The sequence below is a fragment of the Ciconia boyciana genome, chromosome 7, assembly GCF_034638445.1.
Source record: "Ciconia boyciana chromosome 7, ASM3463844v1, whole genome shotgun sequence".
NCBI lineage: Eukaryota > Metazoa > Chordata > Aves > Ciconiiformes > Ciconiidae > Ciconia > Ciconia boyciana.
The window spans coordinates 38566888-38591659 of NC_132940.1; the positions used below are offsets into that span (position 1 = coordinate 38566888).

At 40.3% G+C, this 24772-nt stretch overlaps 1 protein-coding gene across 2 annotated transcripts; it reads right to left on the reverse strand.

The window, feature by feature from the left end:
* Positions 1-1504: 1504 nt before the first annotated feature.
* On the reverse strand, positions 1505-22921 carry TRA2B (transformer 2 beta homolog). Of its 2 annotated transcripts, XM_072867451.1 has the most exons (9): positions 22822-22921; positions 15621-15754; positions 11377-11539; positions 10351-10539; positions 8820-8935; positions 7576-7659; positions 3731-3793; positions 2888-2961; positions 1505-2024 (listed from the first exon to the last, which is right to left on the reverse strand). In XM_072867451.1, the coding sequence occupies exons 1-9, from the start codon at positions 22855-22857 to the stop codon at positions 2014-2016; spliced, it is 870 nt and encodes a 289-aa protein (XP_072723552.1). In that variant the 5' UTR covers positions 22858-22921; the 3' UTR covers positions 1505-2013. The 2 variants fall into 2 exon arrangements, with proteins under 2 accessions (XP_072723552.1, XP_072723553.1); XM_072867452.1 differs by lacking the exon at positions 1505-2024 and having other exon boundaries at positions 2880-2961.
* Between the last annotated feature and the right edge of the window lie 1851 nt (positions 22922-24772).

Below are 24772 nucleotides of genomic sequence, written 5' to 3' on the forward strand. Positions count from 1 at the left end.
TTTAAAAATAATTAGATCATAGATTCTACTATGCAGGATGACAGATACACTATGTAGCGTTTGCCCAAGATCTTTTAAATCCAATAGATATTTTGGTTTTCAGCTACGAAGTTGAATGATTCACTGCCGGTTTTAAAAATGAGAAATGGACTTTAGAAGCACTTAAGAACCTTAAGTGCATTTATCCTTCATGGGAGAGCAAATGACCGGCTGTTCCTAAAAGAAACGGGATGTAGCTCAGAGTATGCAAGCACTTGCCCTGGGATTCCCTGTTTTTTTGCTAGGCTGACAGGACTATTAACAATAGTTCCCACTGAATAACAGTTTTGGGGTAAAACAGGCTTACCACTAAAATACCAACCTGTGATGGCTTTGGTGGCACTTCTCTCTATAGCTGAGTGCCATCACAACAGCTCATACAGCCATTTGTTAAATGCTCCAACAAAAGGAAGACTGCAGAGGCAGGCTCCTGATCATTCATCATCCAGTGCAAGCCCTTGGAAGTCACTGTATGAAAACCTTCAGCTCAGTAGTACACTTCACAGAACCAAACGAGGGCAAGTGTGAGGTGGTGCTCAGAAAGAAATCAACATTATGTTACTATCTAAACCCACAGTTTCCTCAACCTGTGGAACACTGTGTGCCATCCTGGTCCTTCCTTTCACCCCCCTCCAAAAGAACAGACCAAGCTACTGAAACCTTCCATAAAAAGATCTAACTAGAGTAAGGCAAGAGATGATGGACACCACCCATTAGAAATGGCACAGAAATGCATGGAGAGCAGCTGTCTGTTCCATTCCCATATAGGAACAGGGGAAAATCATCAAGTAAAGTCCAGAGGCTGCAGGTCCACAAGGTCCTGTAACTGCTCTTAGTCCATGAAAAAAAAGCATGGAAATTGCTATGCAGGAAAAAAAGTAGAGGAACTTGTGTTCAAAAGCTGAGAGAACAGTGGCAGATGTAGCCTAGCATCTCACTGCTCTTGCGTTTTCTAGTCCTCCATGCCTGGTCACCACTGGAGCTATGAGACAAGGCTGAGGGAAGTTCTAGGCTGACAAAAGTACTTTCAAATCTTGCACAGAATTTTCCTGTAAGTGTATGAAGTTCATGAATCCGAGTAGGCAAAAATGGTACTATACTGGTATGAAAGCATCATTTGATACTTATACTGCATTTTAGCCACATATGTGTCTTTAAAAAGGACAATGGTCAGTGAAGAAAATAAAAACATCCAATTAGTCTAAATGTTATTTCATTGCCTTCTCTAAGTATATGGTTACCTACTTCCACTGAAGCCCTCTCCTTAAAGGTATACATGTTACAGGTGACAATCTGCTAACAGCTCACCCACCTCAAAGCTCAACAGCATTACCAAGAGTTTAAAACAAGTGCTGATGAATGACATTTCTTGCTCCTGCTACTGAACAATTTGCACACAGACTTCTCTACGCGCTGGTTTTACATACCTGAAGGTATTACATTTACAGAACAACTACCCAACAACACAAAGTTAGGGTGAATTTTACTTCTGGGCTTTAAACATTATTCCAGAGTAACAGCATAAGTGTTATAGTCTCTTTTCAACCTGTAACTTATACTTGTCAAAAGTAAGTAGGAAAAGAAAAAACAAACTTCTTTTTATTTTATTTTTCACTTTTTGAAAGCATTTTACACAGGTTTTGATCTTCAGAATACCTTGGAATCAGTAGAAAAAACTAACTGAACTGTTTGTCTTTACAATAGAAACCTTTCAGGAGTCAAAATTGAGACTAAAAAAATACATGCAAAACATACTCCTTTCAAAACACAACTTGAAACAAAGCACCAAACTACACAAATATGCAGAATGAAACAGCATTTAACATCACAGAAGTAGTCTTCGTAAAAGGTGTAAAAGTCACCTATTCACTAGGCACTGTTCACTTGTTTAAACAGAAGAGACAATAAAAATATTGTCCACAAACTTGCAATTTCAACTAGGCTGTAGCTAGAAATTCCTCTACATGTCATGCTTTAATAGCGACCTGAAAGAAAAAACAAAATATATACACTATTAGACTTCCAAGGATTGACAGACTTTTAAGATTCCTAAGTTTACTGCCATCCCTCAAATCTGCATCAAATCTGAGTGCCTTGTGATTTGTCTGTGACAAAGTCAGTACAGTACAGTTCTGCCAGTAAGTTCCTTTGGGTAGAAAACCCCCAATTCCCGTCATATGCCCAGGGCTGATGTTTCAGCACACAATGAGAATTTACATTGTAACTGTTCTGTGGTGGCCAGTTTCCCAACGTATCAGTAAAAGCAGTTACACTTGTTTTCATTTGGACACAACGGGTAAACATGAGAACACAACCTATTCATTCACTCTGTATCCGTTACAAAGGGAGCATGCTAGGAATGCTATTGTGTTTTATTAAATTTCTGCCATCAAAATGCAGCTTTATCTTCCATGCAAATAAGCAATTCAGGGAAAAAAAAAAGCACTATTTGGACCTCAGATGAAGTTAACCTCCTCTTTAACAAGTTATGTTGGGAAATTTAGTTTCAGTGTTAGAACATGCAAGGCTTGGGAATTCGGCCTTGCTGTCATAGAGGTAACCAAACAGTCAGTATACTACAAACTCCTGTTTTTTTACAGAGTTTCAGAGAAAGAAATGGTACCTCAGACTTTTTAAACAAGTGGTATTACCTAGTTTATTTTTGTGCAAACTAAATATTTGCTCTGTCCTCAAGGTTACCAGTTGCTCAATGAAACACTGAAGGGAACTGTGGTTCAAAAGAAATAACCACACTGAAGTCCAATAGTCTTTATGGACACAAAACCTCAAAAGAAGTTCAGGCAAAGTGGAAATTTGCTTTTGATACGCAAGCTCCAAGACTACTTACGAGGTGAATAGGATCGAGATCTGGATCGAGATCTGTAGCCCCCTCGGCTGTAATATGGGGATGGTGATCTCCTCCTGTGAAAGAGGGCAACAGAAACAATCCCTTTGTTAGAGCCTGTGGCAGTTGAGTGGCAGCAGCTTTATGTGGATACCTCTAACCCAATCCTGGTATCAAGAGTGTAGTTGGGAAAGCTAACAAGCGCATAGAGAGCTGATCAACGTTTCTACTGGATAACAAAGCAAAGATGTGAGTTTTCTTACTACTTTTTATTACCAGGTCAGAGTAATACTACCTTGGACTAATAAGAAAAATATAAGCTCTCTTGCATTCACAATTTGACTACAAGCGATTTTAGTGTTTCAAGGCAAGAGCATCCCAAACAAGCAGTGTAAGCCAAATCACATCTTAACTTTTAATTCAAATTATTTGTTTTGAGATGAAGAGTTGATTTGAGTAGCAGTCACTGCTACAATCAACCCCACCCCCAAACCCCTCCAATCCAGGCACTCCCAAGTTTTGCATTTCCTTGCCTAGTTCCACTAATCTACTAATAAAAAAAATAAATCCCCAAACATTCAGGACATTAACTTCTTGGCAAAAATCACAAGTTTTTCCTGTGCAAAGCTGCACTAGCCTGTCCCTATACTAACCTTCACCCCTTTACATAGCGATGAGGGAACCTTTGAAATGAATTGCACTGCTCACTGAAGAGCTGCAAGTACTCAGCATCCACCCAGTTTCTGTTAATGTGTTTAAAGATATCCTAGACTTGATTCATAGAATACTAAAAAAATACCATGTATTTCCACTGTTGATCAGACACTGAAAGCTTTCCTATCATACCTGTAAAACTGATCCCTGTCTTGAACAGCTCTCCATCCTCCTCCTCCTCCGCCACCACCACCTCTGTGAATACAAAAGCAGAACGACTTTTGAAAATTTTAAAAATAAACAAAGAGTTCATTGTACAACCAAAAGGCATCATCAAGCATAAAAAAATGATGTTAAGACAAGAAAACATTGATTCCTACACTGGATAATGCTAAATTACTTCACTACATTCTTTTTATGTATTCCTGGAATAAGTTGGCTAAACTCTGTGTCAAGGAACAGTTAAAGAGGACTCATGTTCCAGCTGACCAATACTGTATTTTATGATTTCATACTCTCCAACAACCAACAATTTAAGATCAGTACATAGCCCTTGCTTTTAAGACCATTTGTATTCTCATATGCTTATCCACTCGAGGCAAGCAATTTTATTTTTTTGAAGTAGCAAGATCAATTCACTGTCCTGAGGAAAAAAAAAGTTGATTCCAAGGTCAAGGAAGGGGGAAAAAACCCCCACACCCTTACATTTTAACACTTCACAATCACGTTTAAACAAGGGCATTTAAGAACTGTGGTACAACTTCTCCTTATATAGAAGCTGCCTAGAACTGAAACAATACATTATAGTATTTAACAATATTAAATGTTGGGGCTGGTACCTCCACAGATTTAGATACAGCAAAGCATTACCAGGAGATGACTAAATCAAGTTTGGATTATGGAACAGTCACTGTCACAGATGTCTCACGGCAGCTCAAAAAGGCCATAAATCATATGAAGGACCAAGAACCCCCCAAACATGACACCACACTTTCAATCAGCAGGTCTCTTTTTTTTTTTTTTAAGTCTTCTCCATTTGGGAGCTAGCCAGTGTACAAATCGGCTTTTTTTTTTTTTAGGTTATTCTTCAGTTTACAGATACTTTTCCAGACAAGATTAAGCATCCCACGGCAATAAGGAGAAATTAAGGTTTTAACATGACAATTCCCATCTGAAATTTTATTTCCCTTAAGGCTTCACTGCACACAGGGCAAGGAAGGGAAAAATGCAAAGTAATTGTTACCAATTGATTTTCTAGGGTGGAGTACTAGTATGCAATGCTCTACTGCATCTTCAACAATTTTAACTTTCCCTTCCTCAAGGAAGCACTCATGACATACACAACACTATTCTTCTCTCTCCCTCAAATGACCAATACCTACTTTCTCATCCTGCAGATATCTAACCTGGGCAGACCATGATATTTTTAAAGTAGCCACACACAAACCATTTGTGGCTTACTTTCACCCTTTCAATATCTGCTATGAAAAGACATTATAAAGGTTCTGCAGTGAGCTTTAAAACATTGGGGTGTGGTTTCTTTGGTTGGCTTTTTTTTTTTAAGATAGGAAATGGAAATCACCCTTGCTGGAATTGTCAATATTCTGAGTATTTCCACCCCAAAGCCCTAGTTCACAACAAGACACAGGATGGGAGAGCACATAGGAAGGTCAGAACATAGCCCAGCACATGACTGCCTCAAAGAGCTGGACTGAAGCACAGCCATGAATTCTGATATACCACACTCAGACTAGTACAGTATGTAGTCCATCTTCTCACTAGTCTGCTCTTGCTCATCTAATGCATGTGCTCTTCTTTATGTTCAGTCACTATCACAGTTTGCAACTATTCTCACTAGCATGCACCCAGAACTGACGTAATTACAACTTCTGGTAACGTTTTACAAACATCTGACACCCCGTTCACTATCAGGAATGAAAAAGGTAACACTTCCAGCACTAAAGACAGGGTCATGCCATAATCTACACAAGGAATAAACACCACATTTCAAGGACAACCAGTAAACCCTGACTGACCCCTTACGAACGAAAAGGAAATTTGTACTATGAAGAAGTGCAAATAGTGTAGAAAGACCGATAGCGTAAAACTCTTAAACACTGCATAGCCCCACATCTTTTGCCGGTCCTTATGTGCTTTTGCCATTTTGATAGGTTTACATCAGAACCCCATACAAAAAAATGGAACGTGGGAGAAGCAAGCTAGAAGCACCACTTAACGGACTGCTTAGCAGGTTATGTTGCAAGTCTTTTCTGTTCCCCAACGCTTTGGCAAGCTGATTCAGTTAATCTACCCACTAGATTTCAATTCATTATTTTTAGTTCATTAAATGAGACAAGACTAGGTTAATTATCCCAAGCAAGTTTTTGTACCTTGTGCTCTGAAACAAACCGGAAGTTTGGTCAAAGAGCTGCTTTTGGGTCATATCTACCTCCTGTGAAAGCCTATACAGAAGTGCTGGCAAGATGAAAACCAACACGTCTTGTTTCTTGTATGCCCAGTATCAACTTCAGATTTTAGCTGCTACATTTCTCAAAAATGTTCAAGCCACTGGTGTTTCAAGAAAATGGATTGTTAGAGGCAGAGAAGTACTCTAATGACTGCTTCCCAGAAATATGAGCAGAACACTTGTCTCCTGTGTTCACTGTTATGATGTAGAGCACCTGGATCCCCTCTCTGTCCCCAGCAGCGCTGAAGCACTGCAGAAGCAAGGCACCCCATTTAAGTGACAACAGCAAGGCATGGAGTGGAGAAACAGATTGGAAGCAACACCAACAGCCCAGGAAGGAGGAAAAAGTGGCTGAAAATAGTAGGAGGGAAAGGAGGAGATAGCTGCCCTCAGTCACTGACAATGACCATACAGCTATCAATATAAGTATAAAGACGGTGTTTTCTTCTACACCTAGAAAGCAACAGAAGACCACACTGAGAACTAAGATCAGAGAATTTATTATTTCCTTTGTCTTTGAGCTATAGTGTGATAATGCAATTTGAATTCATGTATTTCCATGAATACATGGTTGCCATCAGGGAGCAACCATAAACCCACCCACTGCTGATGCATTTAAGCTTTGCAAACCACTTCGAAAGTACTACTATAGAATTCTGCAACCGCAGGAACACTTGGTAATTGCAGACAGAAAAAACGAACTTTTATCTTTGTGTCCAACTTAAGTGTCCCAGAAATCGTGAGGATTTCACAGGGCACAAGTCTTGTTGGCAGTCTTAATGGAAAATGCAGAAGACAAACTTGCTCTATCACCAAAACCAATTACATACCAACCACGTTTTCAACAGATTTTGTAACAGCTTTACTAGCCCTCTGACAAGGTATACTGCCACCTGAATATTCACCTCTTTCAGCTAACTACTGTGCCGTCGAACACAGAAGTTTAGACTGAAGACAGACAGAAATAGGAGGTGTGAGTCCAAGTAAAACACACATATCCAACCCAGAGTATGTTAAATCAGCTTTTTTATGCAAATGTCCAATACAGAACAGGTAATGTTCCAATCCCTGATTCCTTATTTTTGGCAACATTTGAGGTGCCATAATTATTAGTAGGGGATACTGGTGACCACTGAAACTTCCTACTTTGTTACTACATTATGCTCAAGATGTAAGTTGGCACTATAATACCAACTCAAATATTAGATCTGCACCTGTATTCCCACCATCTCAATGCTAACAGATGAACCAACAAAAGATTCTTTTAAAATGAGACTATAGAGAACATATATACTTTGTTTTTCAAAACTTAATGCAGATTAAAAAACACCATTATGGACTAACTCATGCCACAGGTTAAACATCAAAAGTATTTCTCAATCTGACCAATCTGATTTGTACTGAGCAGTCATTTTGGTAAAGACTTCATAGTAAGATTCCAGAATGACAGCGAGTGCAAAAAATATTTTGGTATACATACATAGGATGAACTGCTTAACTTATATAGGTAGAAAAGTAAATAAGAAAGCCCAGATTAAAAAGCAGTCAAGTATTACAAACAATGCCTCACCTGTATGATCTGCTGTAATAGTCACGATCATCATACCCTCTATCATACCCTCTGTCATAGTAATCTCGTCGTCGTGAGCTGCCACTACAAGTAGTGAAAGAGAATTACATTTAATAAAATATAAAAATTAATATTGTTTGTAGTGCTTTTCAGTAGGTGCACAGTCAGTCAAGTATACACCATTTTAACTGAGTTGTATTATTACATTGTGTCCTCACAGGTGAAATGATTGTGAGGACTCCTACTTTGCCATCAGTGCAGATGGGAACAGAACTACTTAAATAATTGCTTTTTAAAATGCTTGAATTTTAAGACAGCTACTTTCCTCCTTGGTCTGAAAACTCTTAACCTTTTGATATCACAGGCACATGAGAAATTCTGTGACAACTCTTCATTCACTTTTAACTCTCAGAAAACTCCTTTTGGAAGAACTTTCCCATCAAAAAAAATAAGCTGTAGTCTCAACACAACATCAACTACATAACCACCAGTACCATAAGCTGAAAGTCTTGGGAAACAACTGGGAAATGACTTGGGAAAACAGTTTACATTCTTGGCAAATTCTTGGCAAATTTAAGTTAAGTGTACTCTGTGGATAGGGCAAACTGTACCACACAGCTGCTCAACTAGTATTTTTTAATTCACTCTTGAAAACACTTGAGCTTGCAAAAGACATTAATATTTGAAGGTACATAGGACAACTTAAAATAATTTAGAAATTGTCAAAAAATCTTACCGTAGACTTATTTAAATGTTTAGATAGCTCATGTCTGGGCTGCATAACTAAGGAACACATGTTTCTGATCACTGTAATCCAGGCTGACCCTAAATCAGTCCCTGACAAGTGCTATATAAATTAACCCTTCCTCTCTAAAGAGCTGGAAAGATACGCATTAGTACTGATGGCTGTCCACAGGTACTCTTTTTTTTTTTTAAATAACCACATCAGTGTTAGTACAGCTCTTGTTAAGGAGACTTTTTTGTAAAAAAAATGTAATTAGGCATCAACAGTGATATCTGTATTTTAGTTTCTACTACTGAAACATCCACATACTGTACAGCACACAAGTCAAAAGCAAGGAAACAGCTTTCAGAACTGTGCATTAATGCAAAAGCCTGATAAACTAGGAAAACCACACAGAATCAGGTCTCTTAGAGGGGATACAGAACAGTTTTTAACAAAACACAAGACAATTAATCCTATCCCATACTGATTTGGAAAAAACCCCACACAGGTAACTTACTAAGTGGGTCTTCCCATATAGATTCCAGGGGTAGGTGTGTGAGGTCTTTTTGTTATGGAGAAGTCTACTCGGATCCTTCTTCCATCCAGCTCCATTCCATTGGCACGTTCCTTTGCCTGAGCAGGGTGATAAAATACAATTAGCTGTAAGTATGAACTTTATTACCAACATAAGTTTCTAACCACCAATTCAAGTATTAAGAGAAGTCCTAAAATGGCTCAGTTAGGATGCACGTCCAAGTTTCACTTATGCCTTATACATAACACTGAACCTAAACTCTAGAACCTAGACATTCTAGGCCAGCTGGATATAAGCTTCAGTAACCACTTAAAATGTGACTTATATTGCATAAAAAGCCTAAAAGGAACATAATTTAACAATTGTTTCAGTACTTCTATTTCTAACACTATTAAGATAAACCTTTGAACATGCTTATGTAGGGAGATGTAATGACTCCAACACGCAACATAAAGCAAAGCATTTATAAGTTAACAGAAGAGCACTGTTAAGTTTTTTTCCTCCAATACATCCTCAAAACCTATCACAACCTTGAATATAGTAATATCTGAGTCATAAGTAAATCTGAAGTAAAAAGAAGCAAAACAATTGTTTTTTTCTGCCAAGTAGCAGGACCCACATCCAAAGCTCCAACCTAACATGGAAGTCTTCGTGCCAAATTTGGAAAAGAAGACACTAGAGACTTTAAGTAGTGGAATGTATGCAGAATGCAAGCCTAGTTACAGCCCATAAGCACACTGCTCTCCAAGGGCTGGCCTGAGTGTAGAATTCTATACCTGGTGAGTATAGAATTCCCTGCTCATTCTGTTGCACTTGTAAGCACAAATCCTGTAATTTGTTATATGGTATTGACACTGCTTCAATTTACTGAATCCCTTAGGGTTTCCTGTGGACTTCTGCAGGGACCAAGAAGCCACTGTACATTTGCCTGGCCTTTTATTTTCAGAAAAGATTCTCCAACCCCCTTCAGACTGAAGCACTAGAAGTCAGCAGAATGCATGTGAGCGCTCCCAAAATGGCCGTCTGGTCCACTCTGAACATGCCTGTTATTGACTGTAAGATCACATGTGGAGTCAGGAAGGAACTCGCATCTCATATTTAAAACAAAAAGCCTGTGTTTCTATTTTATTCTCTTGTTGGCATAGTTTGCACTATGGCTAGCCCAAAGTTTGCTTTTGTGAATTACACAACAGCTCAGCCTGCACAGGGACCAGTATTCATGCCTCTCCACTCTCTCCTCTGGTACACAGTAGGTATCTTTTGAACTAAGACTGACATTTATTATGAGGTGCCAAGTATTTTTTAGGCCCTGAGAAGGCAGGGAAGAGAAGATACTGTGGACTAGCTTGCATTATGATTATTTCATATAGTCAAAAGGAATTAATGTCAAAGGTTCCTATACCATTTTAAAGGTCAAACAGTGAGCTTCCCCAGGTTATATCCTGTTACAGAGTATACATCCCAGCAACTGAGAACACCACAAACATGCCATACATTCTGTACCCCAACCTACTTCTTTAGCATCCTCAACATTTTCAAAGTACACAAATGCAAATCCTCTTGAACGCCGAGACTGCTGATCATACACAATGGAAACATCAGCAATTGGACCATACTTGGAGAAAACTTCTCTCAGATCTCTTTCTGTGGTGTACAGACTCAATCCAAACACGCCAAGACAACAATTTGGGTCAGGATTTGCCTAAAGGAAGGGACAGACAGATAGGCGTTAGAATAAAATTGCTTGTATTTGCAGTACAAGGTATTTCACAAGTTGTGAGTGTCAGAGTTTCAAGCCAAAACAGCAAAAAAGATACTGCTGAGATTCAGATTGGATTAACTTGCTAATAGACACTATTACAATCAAACCTACAGATACACAAGGCTCCTTTCACAAAAACACTTTGCATTTCTTACGGTATTGTACAAACTACAGTTACAGTACATAATAGGTACTGTATTTAAAAAGATTTCCCTCCAAAGGCTAGCTGATGACTGTTGGATGTGGAGAGCTATATACAGAGGCGTGGATCACATCTTCATTTGTGTTAGTTATTACTTTTCCCCCCCTACTTTAGCACGAACCACACCACGCCCAGCCACCTGAGCGTGTAAAGCAGCTAAAAGCAAAGTGGTTTGCATGCTCATTTAATAAAGACACCATCAAAACAGCTTTTAATGAAATGTTTTTGTTTTCCAGGCTTTCTAATCAAGAAAAGCACAAATGTTTCTCCCTCCTACTTCTACCCCCATCCTTCACTGCATACATTCGCTCATTTATTACAGCAGGTATAGTGACAACAGCATGCACTGGTAGCACTTCTAAAGGCATCTGTTAAAAACCAACCAAACAAGACACCCCCACTGCACAATCCTAAGCAAACTTACAAGATTCATGGCTTATCAAAAGCCAAATGACAATTAACAACAATATATTTTAAACAAACCTGAGTGGGAAGCAGAATGTTCTTCTGGAAAACCCCAATTAAGGATGCATTCAGGACTATGTATGAGTCATCTACTTCTATAACAGACATACCCTGTTTCCAATATGACGCCTGCGAGTAGACATGGGTGAATGGCTGTGACTGTGTCGTCGCCGATAATCCCGACTGTAAGACCTACTTCTGGATCTCCTATGAGAGCGGGAACGAGAGCGTGATCTTGTGTAGTGTCTACGGGAACTCCTCCTTGATCTAGATCTGAGGAAAAAAAAGAAAAAGGTACAGTGTTGGGTTTGTTTGGTTTTTTTAACCCTTCAAAACTATGTCAGATATTCACAAACAAAAAGCCCAAATAACCATTTTCTAAAAACCTGCAGTACCACATGATTCAGCTCTAATCAATTTAGTCACTACTCTCAAGGACCATGTGCTAAATCTTTACAATTACATTATTGTAGATGCTCTCAGAGCATTTCTACTGCAGAACAGGAACCTCAACTTTCATTTTAGTTAGCTTTTAATTCCCCAATAGCTTTTAACTTTCTTTAACAAGGCTATCTTGGTTTGACACAGTATAGGCTTAGAATACTCACAGCATTTACAGTAGCATTTAAGTAAAAATAGCTGGGGTGGCTTTCTTTTAAAGACTTAACAGAAAAAAGGAACAGGAGTAAATATGACAACATAAAGCATGCACGATTGCAGAGGTGCACACTTCTGCTTATTCTAGCACTCAGAATAGCACTGCTTTCAGTGACACTGAAAAGCAAATACACTTTTTACACAGTGCATAATTACAAGCACAGAAGTCTGGCAAATGCCCCTGAAACAGAGCTTAGCACAACTGAAGAAATTAAGCTGTAGTAGGCTTATGTACCTTCTGGTATTTCAACAGTTACTTAACATTAGCTGCTCATGAATAGTCACACTTCAAGTGTATTTAGGCAAAGGTGCAACTGCTCACTAATTTCAGCCCAGGTCTCCTCAGAACAGTTCCAGAAATGTATTATGACAGCACTAAGTCTGTGAAGATGAGGTTCTGAAACACTTCAATTCCTTCTACTAAACACTCAGCCCTCACAACACAGACTATCTTAGTTGAAAAGCTGGGCAGGCACTTAAACTGGAATATTACGCCCGAGCTTGGCCTGCTGATGGCAGTCACTGAATAATCCGCATTCCACACAACTACAAAGAAAACTGCTGTAAGGCTAAGAAGTGCAATAAACAGCTTAATATTCAAAGGTTCTTAGTCATAAATAGTTAATCTTCAGACTCTTGTTTGTGTCTTAAATGTCCTTCCTCTATTTTGTGGGAGCCAAGGTAGTTGAGTACTGACCAAGACCATAAGCTACCATTCATTGCACAACTGTGTTTCACATTAACACCACCACTATGCTAGCATGAATGAAGCTCTTAACCTGAACCCATTTTTAATCCTGAGCATTTAACAGCTTCTTCCACAGTTGGGATTTCTCACCAGGTAAGTGTCACCAGACAACCAAACTGCACGATATACACTCTGTACATTACGGGCCTCCTTAAAAAAATGCCTTCAACCTCATCAGAAGTGAGCCAGCTAAGTTCTGTCTTTCTCAACCTGAAGCATGTGTACATGTCCAGGAGAAATGACTTCAGCGTGTCCCATTACAACACTTCTAACTACGTATTTAGAAAGGATAAATTATTTTTGGCAACAGAAAGTAAAAAGAGAGAACTTCCCTGAGGTGGGGAAGACAGTAAAGAAAGACAGGAATAATAAAAAGAAGTTGATCAACACATGTATACAGCCACATTTCAACTGCTGACATAGAAAAAAAAATGAAGGCAAACACAGAACTCATGTTCCAGGTAACAGAATACACTCATCACACTGAACAAGAGCTGGACACTTCTAAACCAGGCAATCCATTATGCAAGAGAACAAGGCTTATTTTAAATAGGCACTGCTTATATTGCTGCCTTAAATGTCATACTGCCATCATTCTCCTTTGCTGCAAAGCCACCGCAGCTGAAAATCCTATTCCTTCATTAAGAGTTGTTTAGACTTCACAGAGTCAGCCAAAGATAACAAGCTTGCTAAGCTGCTGATGAAAACTTCAATAAAAGCAGATTTTTAAATCAAGTATATCCACACCCCAACTGATAAATACACCAGGATACAGATCTGTTCCCAAATCAAAGTTTAATTTTTAAAGCTGGTAACTCAAAAATACATTTGCAACAGAAACTACCAAATATATGAAAGTTCTCAGAAGGTTATTTCTCTGGTGAGAGCCAGAGTTAGATGACCTGCTCATGATCACATCCAAACATGTGACGGCACTGAAAAGAAATATAAGTATGTTGGTTCTAAATATGTGCCTTGACACAGTTCTGCCCAAATCTGCTAATGAACACACTCAAACTCTGCAATATAATTCCAGTATTTCCAGCCATAGGCATTTTCAAGACAGCTGTTAAATGCTCAGGAAGCCGTGGTAGTCATAAGCTTCTATTTTTGTTCATCAAAAAGTAAAGTCAGTTGCCAGGGTATTATTTAAAGGGTGACTTCTTGTTAAAGTAAATGATTTGCCAGGTCTCTCGTAAATTCTAGAGCTTGTATCTGCTTCTTCCAGCACTTTATACAATTTGTGATTGCATTCTTACACAGTATTATGGTTATTCTGCAAGTGAGAAACACGGTGCTTTAAAGGGTATGGAATCCCTAGGGGTTATGGATTAAGGTGCAGAAGGACATGCTGGGCTGGGTCCTGACTTGCTTGTCATTTTAAAATTAAAAGGTTCCCCAAAGGTGGTGTGCAGTCTCCATCCTCTGAGGTTTTCAAAACCCAAATGGATAAAGCCCTGAGAACATGGTCTGAGCCCAGAGCTGATTCTGCCTTGAGCAGGATTTTGGACTGGACCTTTCCTGAGTTGTCCTACGAATCTCTCACTACTAGCAATTCCAGAGGTCACTCCAATTTCATACTCTATAAAGCGGTATTACTTTACCAAGTATTTATTCAATTAATTAGACGTATTTGTTCTTGCACTATAGGGATTGCCAAGTGCATGATTGTGACTGTGCCTGAAGTACACAGAAAAAAAACCAAGCCCATTCCTCTGCTGTCAAAATTTCCCAAGTATTCCCCTTCTCACAAAAGCCTTTCAAACTGATCACTTTGATCTTGCAAGGAGACCTAAACACAGTATTTGATAGTTTTCCATCATGTGTGATTGCTAATAGTACAATGTCTTCCAAAGTTGTCATCCTTCTGCCAGCCTGACACCCAGGCTTTAGCAAGCCTAATTCATTGCTTATACACATAAAAAGTATATTGCAGACAGCTCAACTGGAAACCCCCCTGCTGAAACCCACATTTTTTAACCTGAATGCTTACGAATGAGTAAAGGAACTTAACACATCCATTTCTGTAGTCAGCACTCAATTATCTAGACTCTTAAGACAATAACATCATTCAACCATTTACAGGGTTTTTTGCCTCTATTCATTCCTTATTAAATATGTACCTCTTACATGACACACCTGGTAAAGCCAATGTAAAGTGGCTAACACTGGACTTTTATAGTCTTATTTTTAGACTATCAGCATATTTTGTCTCAGTTACATCTGTTAACAGTCTCAAGAGGAATTCTGTCACCGTGCACAGCCTGTTTAGCAGATGAATATAAGGATAGGTAATGCAGTGCAAAAGGCCTTTTCACAGCGTACATTTGCGTTGCCATGTACAAATACAATAAGCAAGCTACTTCCTCCACAACTTTTGAGAGCTTGGAAAGCTGTCTAATCTTTAAAGCTTTCCAGGCTGTTAATTTTCAAGTTACATTAATATATACTTAAAAGGTCAGACAGATGTCTGTTGAAATTCACATTTATCTGTACTGCTTCTTTTTCATGGAATATACCATTAACTACTCCAGAAACATCACTGCTTCCAGTGAGAAAACGTAATACGTTAATGCGACCTAAAATGGAAAATCTGCTGATGCATGTATTTATTTTAATGCACAGAAAAAGTAACATCTAGAGTTCCTAATGCTTCATGCTCAGAAACTAGCCGTTATTCTAAGACTTAAAAGGCAGGCCACCTCCAAACTGTATCAGCAGAGATACAAGTCTACGTAGCCAACCACCACTTAGAAAAAGCTGCAAAAAGCTCCAACTTGATAGTTTATCTTTTCAAATCCTGAAACCAGACATGCCCCTTTGTATTGAATGTCCATAGATCACCAGTTATCTCTGGAAACAGAATGGGGCTACATTGGACTTCAGTTCACCTCTGACATAATCATCTGACTTGTGAAGAGGAGGAAGAGGTAAAAGAAATAAACTCACCTGGATTCAGACCTGGATCTAGATTTTGACCTGGAACGCCTGGAATCCTCCTTAGATCGAGATCTTGCAGGGGTGTGTCTCCCCGACTTGCCAGACCCATGAGCACTTCCGCTTCTGGAAGCAGAACGGGATTCCTGCACGCAGATATTGAAAGCCTAATTTGTACACAATTTCTCGTTTACCTAAGGTCTGTAAACAAGCTCCAGTGAAATAAATGGTAAAAATTCATATCTACGTGTCCAGGCAGTTGGCATTAGAACTGCCTAGATTTTTAAGAAGGTTGTTGTGTTTTTTTTTTTTTTTTTCCCTGGTAGACACTTCTTTACCCTGCATATACTTTTGCTATTAAACAGATAATGCATGCATGTTTAGCAAAATATACAGGGACACATAAACAGACTAGTAATTACTTAGCGTAGTGCTTTCAGATTCCAGATTACTTCTTATCTTAACTTCATTTTTATTCCTTTTCTTCATTCTTCCGTTTCAAATTCTGACTTCTTTCATCTTCCCCACTTCACACAAATTGCTCAATATTCTACAAGTGGGACTTCTGGTCTGATAATTAGCATGCATTCACTTTCTTTTTTTTCAAATTTCAGCTTCACTTATTCCTGAGCTTCAAATAATTCTCATTTATAAAACTTGTCAAATGGCGACTTCCGCATTTTCCTTCTTCAACATTAACCTTAATAGAAAAAGAACAGGATGAAGAATATTTTAAAACTCCAGGATAAAATCTAGTGCCAAAACTGAAACTAGAAAAAAAAATGTTTTGTGGACTTTTAATATATATGCAGTTCAAGAATTGAATCTACCAAATGCCCTACTATTTTATAAACAGATTCAGTCAATTCAGTTTAACTTAATACTAAGCAACTGAATTCGCTATTTATGCCTATATTTAATAGCAAATGCACAGTGAATCAACTGAATATCTACTAATGAATTCTAGCGTTAGGAAACTCAAAATACTTTGCACTGTCAGCCACATACTTAGACAAAATCAACAAGTGACTTAAATAAGGTCCCTGCTGCAGCCAGAGACAACTAACTGATGTGCTTTTTGAATGCAGACAGCACACCACAGGTGGTCCTTCAATAAGTTACAATCATGTTACTTTTTGGGACATTCTTGCAGTTTAGAAGGCCTAGTCTGAAGGTTTATGAGCACACTCACACCTACTCTACCTGCGCAAGTGGGATTACATATGCAGGCTTCAGGCTTCCAAGTAAATAATAATTTTCCACCAACCAAAAATGCAATTCTGTGCAAAACACTCAAACACTGTTCTGGAATAATACCCCACCTACTCTATTATTTACTTGTAATCTTTTTTGGTAATTACATAACCTAATTAGCATTTTCAACTTCATATATTTTTAAATCAGTATAATGCTTAACTTCAGTCACATGGCTTAAACACCTTGTTTGAACACACTAGAAGGTATTATTTGTTTCAAGATGTTAGAAAAAAATTTAAATTCAGCAGCAGAATTCTATTTTTTCCTAAAACCAAACAATTTGAAGTTTTGTGTCAATTCTGATAAAGAATGCTCACTAATGACACCAGAGTACCAGATTTTTCTCAAAAATAACTTGTTTTCTCTTTGTAACATCTCAAACACAGACACTCAATGGGCATTCTACACTAAGCATTCAGAAATTCATTTGCTAAACCAAAATTCAGTTGTGCTTAAACCACTTCCATGCAACTTAAAACAAAGTTTAGCTATTTACACTTGCCTACCATACAATACTGGGGGGACAGGGTGGGACACAACTTGCAGGATAAAGCAGATTTTCAATTAATACCAAGAGCAACAGAAATAAAGCAAAGTTGATCAAGGCCATATTCTTCTCTGTCAAAGTGGTTAAGGAGGTGTTCTAAACTACAGCCACCCCGTATACTAACCCTGCAAAGGACAGTGCAAATATTGAGAACTAATTTAAGTTAAAAAAACCCAAATATAACCTAAACCCATTACTACCTTCAAAAGAAAACAATCCATGGAGATGAGTTCTGAGTTAGCGTATTAATTTCACCATAAGAAGTCTTCAACTCTTTTAAAAAGAGTTAGACAAAGCAAGATTGAAGAAGGGATAAAAACCAAAACTAAGGCTGTTTTTCATTTGAGGAAAAATACTTCTGTTTACAAAACATAATCCTCTCAACAGATTCAGGCTAGACAGGAGCCATGTCCAAATACAGGTAGTCTAATATGGAAAAGGACACAAGAAATACACAATGGGAGGGAAGCAGCAGGGAGGATCTTGACCATAAACATACCCCATAACCTTTTTAGAGTTTTTAGAAGTCAATAAGCTTTGAAGAAATCAGCAGAGAAATGGTATTAGCATAAGTAAATAATGGAAGTCTTCACCTATTTAATACATTTCTTAGAACAATCTTTGCTATATTATGTTAAGATTGACGTGGAAACTGGAAACCTAGGATCTGAGAAGAAACTTAGGAAGAAAAAACCTTAAGACAACTCTAAATCAGAAAATTAAACAGCTAGCTTATTTTCATCCAGCTCCTTTGGACTTTACAACACTTCCCAGTTTTTAAACATCCACATTTTGTTTCCAGATCATTGTTCTTCAAAACCTTTATCTTCAATCTACCACATTTTACAGGATTATGCCACTTCTTTATTACTTCCAGCTTCAAAGGAATTCATTGCACCTCGCCTGCTCCAGATATTACTAAGACTGGTAATAACCCCTAAAATTTCAAAGCGGTTACCCTCCGCACCCCAACCCCCAGGAAATCCTCCACACCCAAAGTTTCAAACACCAGGAGCCTGCAGCACTCCAAACTCAGTTTACACCCCATTATACTGACACCCATTGAGGGTTCACACAAGTCACTCCCACAGCTCACATAAATTGGAGAGTTTCTACTATCTGGTTTTGTTGTTCTTAATAAATTTTCTTTTTCTGCTTTTTGCTCCTTCACTTTGTGAAGTTTTTTAAAAATGCCAAAGTAGGCTCCTGTCATGACGTGGAAGAAGAGAGAAGAAACGACCTTCTTTATCCGACTCATATTCCAACACTGTTGATAAGCAGATCAAGACTGGTGTTCACTATTAAATAACTGTTTTTCTCTAACCTTGAATTTGTGAAGTGTAGATTTTAAAAACCACCAGATCCCTTGATCTTTACCAACAGGTCTTCCCCTTCATCAGGCATTACTGGAATTCAAATGGAAGCCCTGGAGTCCAGGCTTGTGGTTTCTAAATTATTCCTTCCGTACTTTTAAGCATATTAAAACCAATGTGTAATACTGTAGGGATGATATTTTTAACACCTCTAAGCACATTCATAAAGATGCGTTACAGCCATCTACTCCATAACCAGGGAATGTCACAACAGGAGGATTATTTTGGGGGCAGTAGATAGAAAAGCTTTCCATGGACAGAAGCAGCTGTAAGGTACCTAAGTGAGGACCATGTGTTCTTTGCTCTTCTGAGATCCAGATTTTTTCCTCACGGGAATATAATTTACAGATTTCAGTTACTTAATAATGTAAGATACAGTCAAATAAAACTATCAGTATTTTTAAAATCCTAAATCCCTATAAACTTACATATTTCCACTTATTTTCCTAAGGAAAGGGGCAGCCTCACTTTACACACTATCAAATCTGCAGTCAGATTTAGTCAAGGTGTAACTGTGCTAACTTCACATTCCTTCAGCCTCTCTACTACTGAATTTAGCAATTGATCCAACAGAAAAATAACAGCTTTTGCCTCTTTTCCCCCTGAAGCACATGATCACCAGATCAGATCACTGCTGGGGGGCTGGGAATCCACTCAAAGGGAAAGCAGAACAACCTCTTTCCACAACAGTTTCCAAACTCCACCAAAAAAAAAGGACAAGAATGTGTTTTGAAAAATCAAGATAACAGACCACAGAAGCCCAGCTTCCTCCCACCACCTCTGCCCCTCGTGCTGACCCTGTGGGCTCATTCAGCACACTAAGGTGGCAGGAAACTAATCCATCAGCAAAAAGCAAATTATTTTCTGACAGCTTAGGGTACTAAATGAGCCCACCAAGAAGTCAGATCAAGTGCCAGCTGATGACGGAGGAATACAAAGACTTATCCTTTTGGTGGCATCAAGCTATCAGATTGTTTCTAAACTTCTCAAACTGCTTCCTTAGACCTTCTTCCACAATTTAGCAGTTAAAATCAGCATTCTTGAAAATACATGTTAAGTACCTTGTTAAGTAGACCTATAAATTGAGCAGTTACACCATTCAAGTTACTCTGATAAAAAAACTAACAAAAAACCTGACTACCATATTAAACAGTTTCTGATCAGACACATACCAAGTAATCACTATCAGTATTAACTAATTCACAGGATGAGACTCACTATTTTTTTCCTTTAACTAGTCTTCTTTCCAACCCTTCCATGCCTGAACTACATGCACTTCAGTGAGCACAATTTCAATGAATGAAAACAAAATAAAAGCAACTTGGAAAAACATGGCAATTATTACACCACACTGACAGTATTTGAAATATATTCCAGTATTTGAAGTATTGGTAGCATTTGATAATTTATAGTCTCTTCAGTTAAAAAAAGCTTCCAGAGTTTAATCCCACTATGCAGTATAAGCTGTACAACAGAATTTGACTGGGGATTTTTTTTCTTCTTTTCTTTTTAAACTGTGACATAAGCCAGTTTAAGTTTGTGTTGCTGCTGAAATAGCAAGTCCCATTACTTGCAAAAGCACCTGGTATTTCTTCTTCATCCCCAATGCTGACATTAGGACTCATGACTACACAATCAAGTCAAGCCTGCAAACCAATGCAGCTGGAAACAGAACCAGAAAAAAAATTTCAGCTGATTTAATTCCCAGATCTGACTGACTATACAAACACTAGTACAAGGGAGAACACAGGAACACATTTTCAGGAGCACAATTCTTGTTGGCAGCATGGACTTGGAACAGCTTAACAGACACTTGTAGATTCATATCCTAGATTATTTATCCAAACACTGTTTCTACTCTGCAGAGACTTTGATGCTTCCAGCTTGAAAAAGTAGAAAGCCATTGACTTGGTAAAAGAAAAGCCCTAACTAAGCAAAAAATACAATAAATAACACTGGCAATAGCATTTAGAAAAGCTACTCCCTGACCTAGTCTGAAATAGCAGGCTTGTAGCTCTATGGTTTTATCTTTTAGTTTTACAGACACATACATTGCCTACAACTTAACTATTTACAATTCACAAAAGTTCAGACATAACTCATTTTAAGCCTTGGTGAAGACTGCCTGCACATGATTTTTTTTTTTAAATAGAAGTACAGAAAACATAAAATAGAAAAGCAGGTGGACCAGCAATTGCTGTCCTATCATACCCTGCACAATTATGTTTCAAAAAGACTTTGCTATAAAGGTTTTAACATTTCCACTCATTCTGATTGAAAATACAATGCAGGTTACCCTGGCAAACTTTACTAAAGTTAGGCTACCATCTTAAACTCGTTTTCATTCTGACTTGCACAACAGCTACTAAAGCAACTTTTAAAAAAACTAACACACAGAAATCCACCTTGAGCAAGGCAGAAGTAATACTCCCTCACTAAAATTATACCAGTTGCAACAGTGACATGAAGGCACCAATGAAAAGATAATACTGGGGGTGGTAGGAGTCTATTCTTTAATCCCTATCTTTCAGCATTCATTTCCATCTAGCACTTTTAGCTTCCTGGAGAACAAATTTTTCTAACCTAACCTACCCTGAAGTAGAAACACTCATACTATTAAAGCTTATTATAGTGAACCTGAATAAGAAAAGGCCATATTCAAAGACACACACTGCAAGACATTGCAATTTTATGCTCAGAATTATGACATTCTCTTTAAATTTTTTTTGCCACTTCCAGCAAAGGTTTAAAATTTAAACTACTTATCACCTCCCACAACTCCCTCTGATGCTGTAAGTTAAAAAGTTAGACTGATGCTGAAAAAACCCCAAAACACAGTATTGACCCCTGCGCTGCACTTGTCTGTTGCAGTAAAAATTAAAGACCTCAAAGGAAAACAAGACAGATTCACCAAAGAAAAATCAACTATAGGTAACCTGTATTGCAGATGTACATCACAAATGTGAAGCTTAGCAAGTCATCTACTGCAATATTAGTAAAATTCCATCCAGACAGTAAAATCTTGCAGTAACTATGTAGTTTAAGAGAACATCTTCTGCAGGTTTCACAAAGCAAGGATATTTATTGCCCTAGCACTGAGTGCGTTCAGTTTGACATTTAACCCTTCGACTACTGCTATCACATTTAAATTAAACTAGAGACCAAGCCACCTGAATGCAAGGCTGCAACTACATCAAGAAGCAGAGTTAATATTTTACAAGCAAGCGAGAGGAGCAGCAACTCGGAGCTCAATTTAAAAAGCAATTCACCAGAAGTGAACTGCAATGCAGTTTTGCAGAAAGTATAACAAAGGCTCAGACTACTACCGGCTCAGGATTTTACTTCCTTACCCAGACGTTACCTAACAGGGCCGGGGAACGGAAGACGAGGCACCACGGCACCAGCCGAGACTGTCGCAGCCCGGCTGCGAGCTCGGAGGGGACTGAAGGGCCGTGCGTCCCCAGCGCTGCTGCAAGAGGCACGGGGGACCGGAGCCGGCCGCCCCCTGCCCGCCCGCCGGCGCCGCAGTGGGAGCCGGCAGCGGCCGCCCGGCCCCGCCACAGTCCGTGCCACGCACCCTCCCGGGCAGCCCCACCACGCTCGGGTGGGAGACAAGGCAGCCTCACTGGGACAGACGCGCCGGCGGGGGCGCAGTTGCAGGGCCCGAGACACACAGCCCCGCCGCCCTCGGCCATTTTGTCCCTCTCCGGCGCGCCCGGTCACCAGCCCAAGATGGCGCCGGGCAGACTCACCATGGAGCGCGCCGGCAGGTGGGCAGCTAGAGCGTCCCTGCCGCGCACCCCCACCGCCTTCCCGGCCGGGCCAGCCGCCATCTTCCCTCCCGCCAAGCCGCGGACCCGCTGGGCCTCCCGCGCGTCCGCCGGGGCCTCCTCACCCGCCGCGCCACGGCGGCCCCTCCCGCGGCGGCTCCACCACCCGCTCCGCCCAGGCCGCGCGACGGGGACACGGGGGCGGGCGCGCCGCCCGGAGAGGGGCGGGGGATGAGCGGGCAGCGCACTCAAGCTCCGTGTATTACCCGCTCGCCGTAGTTCTGCTCCCCGCTGTCGCTCATCGTCCCGCCGCACCGCTCACCGCCAACCCGTCCGTCCCCGGCGCCAGCGCTCTCCGCAGAGGAAGTGACGCGCCCCGCGCACGCGCGCCAGGCCCCGCCCCCGCGCTGCCGGCCGTGAGGCGCCAGGCCCCGCCCCCCCCGGCTGGCCCTGAGGTGAGGCCCCCCGCGGGAGGCTGCGGCCGAGGCCAGGATTTCTTTCCCGCCGGGCCTCACCTTCCACAGGCCGCCAGGGCCATGGAAACGGTTAAAAAAAGTTACTGTGATTGCAAGGGTCTTTTCTGGAGGAAATGCCCAAGAGTTTGAAAGCATTAGTTTAGTGCCGGTCGGGATTGAAGACGGATATTTCTAAAATACCCACGTGAGGGCAGCATAGTATCACTGAACAGTCATTTTTGCTCAGTCCTTGAATTGTTTGTTCGTAAGACACGTAGCACTGCGTCTACGAGGAGCGACACAAACACCTTTTTCTCCATCACAGGCACTCCGGTTGTGACCGACTGTTGTCACACGTATTTGTTTTATTTCACCCTGGCAGGACAAGCGGCACGAGTAAAGCACCATCATCCCCAAAGGGTCAATGCAGCTCCGGCTGTGCAGATATTAAACAAGGACACCCAAATGGAGTGGACTGCCATGACTTGAAATACACCCATTCAGTTTAAGCAAAATACTGACTTATTCAACGCTCTTGAAACCACGGCACTGCACAAGGGTTGAAGTCCAGGGACAGAAGGAGTCATCACACCCGGTTGGCACATCCCAGTTACCCTGCATGCTGCCGCTGAAGGATGCGATCCCACTCCACAACTGCTCCCGTAACCATCTGACATGCAGCAGCAATTATTTTTCTTCACTTAAATACATTTTCTGTATAGTGAGAGTTGGGATAAAGCTCTACACACCCCTGCAAATTGTGCTGTTAAACGAGCAGTGAGGCAGAGAGCTGAACAGCTCAGTACTTCTTTTAACTGTGGATTTTTTGCTGCTGAGGTTATTCCCAGCGCCATTTGCCACACAGATTTAAAAGGTGGCAGCAACATGCTCAAGCAGTAAAACTGAAAACGCCAGACAACAGGCTGATGGCAAACTGCAAAGTGAAGGCAGCAATTTGACTGACAGCTTTAAACGTCGGTGAGCTCTGATGTGTGGAGAGCAGCTCCAGCACTGCAGATTTCCAGGTGATGACTCCTGAAACGCCCGGGGGCACTCCAGCTCCGTTTCTATTAGCTTTGACACTCATGAGAAGAGACAAGCTGGAGGCTGCTTGGCTGCCTTCCCTCTCCCTCCCAGCCCCAGAACACAAACATGAATTTATTAACCAAAGAGGAAGGCAAAGAGTATTTTTGGAGCTTTTGCTGATTTAAAGATACCACAGCTTTTTTTAATGCCACTTTTCGATGGTTTCATCTCAATGCTTTGCTGGCATTATAGCACAGTTAGTGATACACTGTGCTGTATAAAGTCCTAAGCAAGGGTGGAAGGATATAGTCACAGAAAGCACCACTGTGTTTATTGAATCACTGAGAACTCAAGCTCAGGAAAATCAGTTTTCCCTGTATGCTGCTTGTAACAGAAGAGGGAGAAGGAGCATCTTGTACTGACGGGGCAGGGAGAGAAATTTGACATGAGCTGTCAAAGCTGGCTAATATTCAGAAGCATGACATCGAAGTTCTGGGTTGTCTTTAGAAACCGTAACACTCACCCAAAATGCGTGGCAGAGAGTTTTGACTGAAAGCACCTGAACTCTACAGGGAATCTCCTTTGGTTTGCTTTTGTTGCAGAAAGTCTACCGGCCATTTGTTTTCCAGCCCTTGGTCTATATTTATAAAGTTAGGCAGTCCTCAACCCTCAGAGAGGGTCCTGTGATTGTAAAAGCCAAATCTCTCCCCTCAACACCTGCTGCAGAACCAGGCAT